Raw genomic sequence first — 10282 nt, 5'->3', positions numbered from 1 at the left:
TGCAGCATCAACAACATAAGCCTTATGTTAGACCTTCGCAGCATAAGGCAAGAGCAATTCCGCCTCAGTTTCAATAGCAACAACCATGGAAACCTAGATGTTTCTATTGTAGTGGACCACATACCACCAATACGTGCCCCAAGGGGACTCCAGAGAAAAGAAGTTTTACATGCCAAAAGATGGGACACTTTGCTAGAGATTGTCCTAACAAGAATATGATGACTCTATCAGGCGGTTCTCAACAGTTTAGGAGTGAAGGTAGTAGATCTCAGGCAGCAGGGAGAGTTTTTGCTATGTCAGGAGTTGAAGCATCTCATTCAGGTAACTTGGTACAAGGTGTTTGTCATATAGCTGGTAGATGTGTAAAAGTTTTGTTTGATTCTGGAGCGACACACTTCTTTGTGTAAAGTCTGTGTGTAGCTGAGTTGGGTCTTCCAGTTAAGGAATTGTCGTTTGAACTACTGGTCTCTACACCTACATCAGAAAAGTATTGACCTCTATAGTTTGTTTTGAATGTCCAGTAATAGTAGAGGGACGCAGGTTCAAAATAAATTTGATCTGTCTACCTCTTCAGGATCTGGATGTTATCCTAGGAATGGATTGGCTATCTGCCAATCACATTCTCATAGATTGTGGTCAACAGAAAATAGTATTTTCATATTCCAAGGAGTTAGATATGATGTATGCTCAACATGTGTGGTCGGAATTGAAAGAAGGATCAAGATGCTTTGTAATCTTAACTCAGATGGAAGTTAAGAATGAAGAAGAAATGAGTAGTATACATGTGGTGAAGGATTTCATAGATGTATTTCCAGAAGAAATACATGGATTACCTCCTAAGAGAGAAGTGAAATTCTCTATTGATTTGGTACCTGGAGCTGGACTAGTGTCAATGGGACCTTACAGAATGGCTCCAGTTGAGTTGATAGAACTAAAGAAACAAATTGAAGATTTGTTGGAAAAATAGTTCATCAGGCCAAGTGTATCTTCATGGGGGGCTCCGGTGCTTCTAGTTAAAAAGAAAGATGGAGGGACTCAGTTGTGTGTAGATTACAGGCAGTTGAATAAGTTGACCATCAAGAACAAGTATCCTCTGCCCAGAATTGATGATTTGATGGATCAATTACATGGAGCCTCAGTGTTCTCAAAGATTGATTTGAGATCTGGATACCATCAGATTTTGGTAAAGGCTGAAGATGTTCAGAAGACAGCCTTTAGGTCTCATTATGGACACTATGAGTATGTGGTGATGCCGTTTGGAGTAACAAATGCTCCAGCTCTGTTCATGGACTACATGAATAGAATTTTCCGTCTTTTCTTGGATAAGTTTGTTGTAGTCTTTATAGACGACATACTTATTTATTCAAGGACCGATGAAGAACATGAAAAACATCTGAAGACAGTGTTGGAGATTCTGAGGGAGAAGCAATTATATGCTAAATTCTCTAAGTGTGAGTTTTGGCTAAAGGAAGTTAACTTCTTAAGGCATGTAATATCAGCTCAGGGGATCTCAGTGGATCCAGCCAAAGTGGAGGCAATGCTTCAATGGGAACGCCCAAAGATAGTGACTGAGATAAGGAGTTTTGTGGGTCTAGCTGGGTACTATCGGAGGTTCATTGAAGATTTTTCCAGGGTAGTAGCTCCTTTGACACAGTTAACTCGCAAAGATCAACCTTTTGCTTGGACAGAAAAATGTGAGCAAAGTTTCATAGAGCTGAAGAAAAGGTTAACTAGTGCTCCGGTGTTAGTGATTCCTGATACAGGAAAACCTTTTGAGGTTTATTGTGATGCTTCACTTCAGGGATTATTAGGATGTGTCTTGATGCAAGAAAAAAAGGCAGTTGCATATGCTTCAAGGCAACTCAAAGTTCATGAGAGAAACTATCCAACTCATGACTTAGAGTTGGCAGCAGTGGTGTTTGCTTTGAAGATTTGGAGGCATTATTTGTATGGAGCTCAATTTCAGGTGTTCAGTGACCATAAAAGTTTGAAATACTTATTTGATCAAAAAGAGTTGAATATGAGACAAAGAAGATGGATGGAGTTTTTGAAGGATTATGATTTCCAACTGATGTATCATCCAGGGAAGGCTAATGTCGTTGCAGATGCTTTGAGTAGAAAGTCAGTACAAGTGTCAGCCATGATGATTGAAGAACAAAAGTTGATTGAGTAATTCAGAGATCTAAATTTGGGAGTGAAAGTTCATGTTGATCACATTAGTTGTAGTAAGTTAACTATAACGAATGATTTCCTTGGATTGATAAAGAAAAAGTAGTTAGAGGATCCTAGTCTGAAGCGTATTGTGGAGTTGCTAGGTACAAATAAAGCTAAGGACTTTGTGATGGGAGAAGATGGGATTTTGAGATTTCATGGCAGAATTTGCATACCTGCAAATGAAGAGCTGAAGAGAATGATTCTAGACGAGGGTCATAAGAGTCGTCTTAGTCTACATCCTGGTATGAATAAGATGTACCGAGATTTGAAGGAGTCCTTCTGGTGGTCAGACATGAAGAAAGAAATAGCTCAGTATGTTGTTGCTTGCTTAACATGTCAGAAGGCAAAGGTAGAGCATCAGAAGAGACCTGGTGGTTTGTTGCAGTAGTTAGATATTCCTGAGTGGAAATGGGATAGCATTGATATGGATTTTGTTACTCATTTACCAAGATCGGTAAGGGGTCATGATGCAGTCTGGGTAATAGTTGATCGACTGACAAAGAGTGCTCACTTTCTCCCAGTTAATTTGAGGGTATTTATGGCCAAGTTGGCACAGTTGTACATCAAAGAGATTGTGAGATTACATGGAGTGCCTTCTAGTATTGTTTCAGATAGAGATCCCAGGTTTACTTCAAGGTTTTGGCAGACTCTACAAGATTCATTGGGAACTAGATTGAGAATGAGCTCTGCATATCATCCTCAAACAAATGGGCAATCTGAGAGAATGATCCAATCCTTAGAAGATCTTTTGAGGACATGTGTATTGGATCATTTGGGAGGTTGGGATGAGATGTTGCCTCTGGTGGAGTTCACTTATAATAATAGTTATCATTCCAGTATTGGAATGACACCATATGAAGCTTTGTATGGGAGGAAGTGTAGAACTCCTTTATGTTGGTATCAGGATGGTGAGACAGTATTGGTTGGGCCAGAGTTACTTCAACAAACTACTGAGAAGGTGAAGCAGATACAAGACAAAATGAAAGCTTCTCAAAGTAGGCAGAAATCATATGCAGATCAAAGGAGAAAGCCTTTGGAATTTGCAGCTGGAGATCATGTGTTCATGAGAGTGACACCAACCAAGGGTGTAGGACGAGCTATTAGATCAAGGAAGTTATCTCCTAAGTTTATTGGATCATATCAGATCTTAAGGAAGATAGGTCCAGTGGCTTATGAGATTGCTCTACCTCCCCAATTAGCAAACCTGCATAATGTATTTCACGTATCACAGCTAAGGAAGTACATCCCAGACCCTAGTCATGTGTTGGAAGTGGATAATGTGCAAATCAAGAATAACTTGTCTTTTGAAGCAAAACCAGTTAGGATTGAAGACCATCAGAGTAAACAACTCAGAGGCAAGACCATCAGTATGGTGAAGGTAGTGTGGGATGATAAATCTGGTGATTCAACTTGGGAATTAGAAGAAACCATTAGAGAAACCTATCCATATCTCTTTTCTGGTAAGTCAATTTTCGGAAAATTTTTCTTGTGGGAGAGAATGTAAGGATCTAGAAAATAACCTTAGAGTAGCAATGGTATATTTTAAATGACACTTGAATATTTTATTATTAAAATGAAAATGACATATAAATAGAAAATTCAGTTATTCAGGTTTCATTTTAAAAGAACCATCATCTCTCTAAAAGTTTCCCTTTTCCTTTCTCTCCCTTCTCTCTAAGATTCTGATCTCCTTGCTTATCAGTTTGGCGATCGGAGTCTGCCATTGGACTCCTGGCAGCGAAGACTACAAGACTGCCCGATCAGAATCTCTTATGGAGTAAGTTCAGTTTTGTTCCTCTTTTTCCTTTTCTCTCCCTTCTCTCTAATATTCTAAGACTGTCTGATCATGATCTCTTATAGAGTAAGTTTAGTTTTGTTCCTCTTTTTCCTTTTCTCTCCCTTCTCTCTAAGATTCTGATCTCCTTGCTTATCAGTTTGACGATCGAAGTCTGCCATTGGACTTCTGGCAGTGAATCCTATAAGATTGCCCGATCAAAATCTCTGATAGAGTAAAATCAATTTTTACCCTTCTCTGAGTCAAATTTTGAACTTGTAGGTCTATCTCAATCTAAGTGTATGCATGTGCCTATTTTAGATTTAGGATTAGTCTTTAGTAGATCAAAGTCTTAGAGATATAGTTAGATTTTTTATCATGACTCTGTGGTGCAGGTTAAGCTACTTTTGAAGATTTTGGTAGGTTTGGAGCTCGTCGTGAGCATATGCTCAAGTAAAGGTAAGGGAAGCTAGTTTAAAATCTTCAATAAAACCCTAGGTTAGAAGATTTGAATGTGAGTGTGACGGGGTCACCAATTCCAGATTTTGTTGCAAGATTTCTTGTTCTGAGTAGATTGTAGTTTGATTGAAATTGAAAGTGTTGTGATTGAGAATTGGTTGTTTGATTTAAATGGTTTTGGAATTAGAAATCATATATATGTATAAATGGACATAATAACTCAATGATTCAATGAGAGTGATTGTATCATGCTGAACAGGAACTGTCAATGTAGTGTGTAGATTTATAATTTAAGAATTGAATGAGATATTGATTTATAATCTAATAGGTATATTAAGTTATGCAGAATTTTTCTGCATATTTCGCTCAAGCTAGCAAGTGCTAGCCCAAGCTAAAAATTTTGGGTGCTCTCTGAAGGATTTTAGCCCAAGCTAGCGAATTTTAGCCCAAGCTAAAAATTCTGGGTGTTCTCTGAAGGATTTTAGCCCAAGCTAGCGAATTTTACCCCAAGCTAAAAGTTCTGGGTGCTCTCTGAAGGATTTTAGCCCAAGCTAGCGAATTTTAGCCCAAGCTAAAAATTCTGGGTGCTCTCTGGAGGATTTTAGCTCAAGCTAGCGAATTTTAGCTCAAGTTAAAATTTTGGGTGCTCTCTGGTGGATTTTAGCTCAAGCTAGTGAATTCTAGCTCAAGCTAAAGTAAAATAAATAAAATAAATAAAATAAAAATATTAAACTAATTTTTATTTGCTTTTAAAAGATTGATTTATTTATTTCTATATAGTTTTTCTTATAAAGTATGTAAACTTATATTTCATGTATAGTTAATTGAAAATCTCTTTAATTAGACATTTATATGATTAATCAATGAATTGTTGTGTATTTTGGAAATTCTAAACATTTGTATGATTTGATTGTTTGATGGTGGATATTATGAGGTTCAAAATATGAATTCTAATCTAGACATAGTATTTTCAGGAAAGAAAATACCGTGTTAAGATTGTTTAGGATGTGCATTGACTAGGGATTCGTCTAGAATGAGATATCCTGACTCTCCTGAGATAATGGAATCATATAGATGAAGTTATTCAGGTGGTGAGAGTCGAAGGAGGTTCATATGAATGGGTAAATTGTTTGAAAGATAATTAACTTGACCTGTTATATGAATTAACTCTGTCATACTAGGAGAGAGATGATATTGAGATTAATTATGCGCATAGCTGTGCGGATTTCACAGTGATGTAGTATGACAAGTGCAGATCTCTGAGTCTAAGTCAACGCACGAGTCTTCCGGAAGTAGAGTCAAGTGTCTATGTGTTATGAGTCAGTAGAAGTTTGACATGTGAAAAGATGAATTATGAAATTTAATAGACACTTGATGATTTGAGAAATTGTATGAGACTTGATGAATTAAGTTGATTAATTTGACATGAAATTATATAGAAATTTTTATATAGCTAGCTTACCCTGTTATTTGTTTGTGTTTGTTTCTTTATCTGTGATGATCGTGTTTTACACGGGAGCAGATGAGGTTGCAGGTAATAGAGCTCCTCAGTGAACAACTAGAGTATTGGATAGATTTACCTTTAAATGCTTTGTTTCTTTTGTTTTTTTTACTTTTGATGTATATATTAACTCCCTATGAAGAGGGATATATTTTTGAGATACAAATATGATAACCTAATATATGTTTACATGTTAATTAGATATTGCATGCATAATATATTAACAAATATAGGAAAAAAATAGAGATGTTACATTGATTATGATTGGTAAGGAATTGATTGTCAATCAATTGAAGTTCATTTGGTTAAGAAATTAAGATTTAAACAATTAATGAACTGACAATATGATTAAGATTTATCAAGATAAGTTTATTTTTAAATAACTTACACAAATGATAGTTTTATGAAACACAACCCTACCTTTTATCTTTAACTTTATTATTTTCATTTTATCTTTATCTTTTATGATAATCTTTTTAATTTTAAAATAAAATAATATATATACGTTTGCATCTATAATCTGTTGAAATTCAATACTTAAGTTTAAAAAATCATTTTAGTAGTTATAGCTCAATACACTTGCTAATATCCTTTTAACACATACCTACCCAAATAAATTTGTGGATGAGAGTATGCTGATTGCAAATGTTAGTATGGTGATATAATTATTAGTGAAACTCTAATGCTTTGTTTGGATGAGAGAGTGAAAATGAGGGAGTGGATTTGAGATGATTTGAAGGGAAAGTGTAAAGAAAGTTAAAGTGTTTGGATTAAGATAAATAAAGTGGAAAATGTAGGAAAAGTTTATGAAAGTTTGTGAGTGATGTGATAGGTATGATTGAAATTATATTTTTTTTAATTGATAAGAATGTAAGTTTACAAATTTACCCTTATATCTAAAAGTTGTTAAAAAATTAATTTGATTTATTTATTTATAAATTATAATTATTTTAATTAAAATATTATTTAAATATTTATAATTATTTGATAAAAACTTATTTTTACATTAAATATATTATTATTTTTATCATTATTTTTTGTAATTAATATAATTATTATATAAATTTATTTCTATATTATTAAAAAATATTTTATTATTATTATTTATATTTATAATTTATTATATATAATATGATTAATTATTTTATTTTATAATAATTATTTTTTATAATTTTATTTTATTTTATATTTAATTATAAATTTATTTTGAATAATAATAATTTAAGTATAAAATGAAAAGGATAAAAAAATAAATTGTAATTAAGTAATTAAATAAATATATATTTATTTAGTAAATTATAACTTTCTTCGCAATCCAACGAAAAAAGTTTTGATTGAAATTTTTTTTTCGATTTTCGCGTGTTTTTTTTCTGTATTTGTATTGGTTTTAACACTTTCTTCACAGTAAATATCTTCTTTCTATCGCCATGAAAAAGTCTAAAACTTTAGGGTCTTTGATTTTATATTTCATTATAGGGAATGATGCAGAAGAGATGAGATATAGGAGTGTTTTCCAAAAGAAAAAGAAGCAAGAGAAGAGTATATTGCAGTGGTACAGAGGATGGAAATGAAGAAGGGTGTTGTAGTGTTTAAGGAAAAAATGGTAATTTCATTTCCTTACGAAGGTGGGAGAAGAAAATATGGAGGTGCTGGAAGAAAGAGCCATAAACAGATTATATTTCTCTTTGTTGCTTCAAGTTGAGAGGCCCAAAATGAAAAAAAAAGGTTTACATTCCACCTTGGGAGTTTCTTCTTGCACCCTTACATTTTTCTTCCTGCACCCCCACAAAGTTACGCAAAGACAAAAATGTCTCTATATAAATTGTACATTTTTTTTTTTGTATTCTGGATTATAAAATCCGGTAAATTTTTAGATTGGCGCTTCCGGTAAATTTTCGAATTGGCGCATCCGGTAATCTCTCGGATTGATACTTCTGGTAGTACATGAATGATAGTGTTAATCCAAAATAAAAAAATTCAAAACATCCATAATTGAAAAAATCATTCTGGATCCGCTAATCCGTAATTCAAAATATGCATTCTGGATTCAGAAATCCATAATTGAAAAAAATCATGCGGGATCCACCAATCCATAATAGAAATTAGGCTTCCAGATTTAGCAATCCAGAAATCAATAATTTATGCAAACTTTGCTTCCGGAACACCCCCTTATCCAGAATGCAACATGATTCACTTTCGGATTGATGAATCCGTAACACACTCCCAGATCCCGAAATTGTGGGGGTCAGTTTCAGAATTTACAAAATTGTGGAGGTGGAAGAAAAATGTACGGGTGCAGGAAGAAACTTCCTTCCACCTTGGCCATATTGGGCTTTTGAAATAGAGTCACAACAGAAAATACCTCGTACAGGCCTTTCTATTTTTACACCCCGTCTTTTTGAAAAAAAACATAAATGATAAATATTCCCCAATCTCTTCGCCTTCCACCTCTTTAAAAAAAATATTACTTTTAGCCTTTTAATATTAGTGTTTATAAAATTAACATATTTTAGTTTGGTTCTTATAAGATATTTGTCTTTTAGTTTTAATCAAAACAAAATCTTAAATGACTATTTTTTATTCCAAAATTTGAGGCATATAAAAAAGATTAACTTTAAGGGTTACACACCTTTTTAAAAAAATTACATTATAAAATTGTAATATATATATATATATATATTTTGAAAACTTTGTTAAATTTTTTACATATATCATAAATATTAACATTTAATTTTCTTAAGTTGAGAACCTAAAATTAATTCTTATCTCTCCTTTTATTGAATGAATATAGAAAAAATTAAAAAACTAACTTATTAATTAATTAACATACCAGTTTTTTTATCAACAAAGAATTAAATAAATTGTATTAATACACAATGAAGTGAATATTGTATTATCTTACAGGATCTATTGAGCAGGTAATTGTTTTAACAAAGAATACTCCACAAATAAATTGTGAACAAGGTTGGAAATATACTGAAGAAAAAATATTATCATTGGTTATTATAAATGTTTGTTGGTGATGAAGTTTAATATTATGTCATCACTTCTTATGAATATTTGTGTAATTGCAAACAATGCCATTAACTATAATTAAGCCATTTAGTCCATTAATTCTATGGGTAAGTATTGTCCTAAACTAAACATTTAGTCTAAATGATAATATAAAAACTTAAATAAGTTTCTGGATTACGTAAAATTAATAAAATTTTTGTTTTAGCCTTTATATATTTTTTATATTAATTTATTTAAAAAATTGAAATTTTATTTTTAGTGTCCCCTATAACCATTATTAATTGTTTAGATACAAGAAATATATAATTTTATTAAGCATGTGAGATACTGACCAATAAAAGAAAGAAATAAATATACAAAATGCAAGATAAACAATAATTTTTGTTAAATGCAAGTTGAATAATTTTTGAATACCTTTTGGTATAAATAAGTTGTTAAAAATAAATTTGATATATCAATTTTTATTTTGTTCAATATAATTTTAAATTTATTTAAAATCGTTCAATTTAGTTATTTTTGTTAATTCTATTAGTCTACTAATGACTCAGTAAAGACGTGACATATATATATATATATATATATATATATATATATATATATATATATATATATATGATATTTTAAGTTAACATGAAAAATGTGTGGATTTTTAGATATTTTCTGATGTGGAAAAAACATATTTTTCTCAAACATTGATGGTAGAATAAATTTGGAGTTTTTATTTTAAGTGTAATTTAATGTATTTATCAAGACATTACTCACTTAAAAACATTAAATTATTAAGAACTAAATTGAATAATTTTAAACAAATTCAAAATCACATTTAAAAAAATAAAAACTAAGAAACTAAATTAATTTTTAACAAACTTATATTAGAACCTGAATTGATATTATTAAACTTATTTTTTTTATAAATATAGGATGAATAAGTTAGTTGGGTACCCAGTTCCTCAACTCCTGCAGCCCTTTTCAAACATTTTTATATGCTTGATATGTGGTAGACAGTTTATCACATGTTGTCTCTTCCTCAGTTGGTTTTCATTCATTTCCACCATATTTTCTTGCTTCCACTTCAATCTTCACTCAACACCTTCACATTTAAATAATAGAAAAGTTAAAATAAATAATTAAATGAAAAGCTAGGATTCGTTATATTTTAAATTTCTACGACCAAAAGGCAACATAGAATTGACTCATATCCATTTAATTATGCTCCAAAGTGAAGCTTTTACGCGGCGATCCGTTATAGATAAAAAGTAACGCAAGTGGAAGATATCAAAGCATTAGTTATATCCGTTATTACGTGTGTTTTCTTATTT

At 31.8% G+C, this 10282-nt stretch overlaps 1 protein-coding gene across 1 annotated transcript; it reads left to right on the top strand.

Annotated features, from left to right (window-relative positions):
• The first annotated feature begins 595 nt into the window (after nucleotides 1-595).
• LOC137834284 (uncharacterized) lies at nucleotides 596-967 on the top strand. Its single transcript, XM_068642346.1, has one exon. It carries the CDS (start codon nucleotides 596-598, stop codon nucleotides 965-967), a length of 372 nt encoding a protein of 123 aa, XP_068498447.1.
• Nucleotides 968-10282: the final 9315 nt, after the last annotated feature.

Source organism: Phaseolus vulgaris, chromosome 5, assembly GCF_000499845.2.
Source record: "Phaseolus vulgaris cultivar G19833 chromosome 5, P. vulgaris v2.0, whole genome shotgun sequence".
Taxonomy (NCBI): domain Eukaryota; kingdom Viridiplantae; phylum Streptophyta; class Magnoliopsida; order Fabales; family Fabaceae; genus Phaseolus; species Phaseolus vulgaris.
This window is presented reverse-complemented; position numbering and strand designations above follow the sequence as displayed.

What these genes read in the sequence shown, in the direction of transcription:
- LOC137834284 (XM_068642346.1), top strand. Translation starts at nt 596, where the DNA reads ATGGATTGGCTATCTGCCAATCACATTCTCATAGATTGTGGTCAACAG.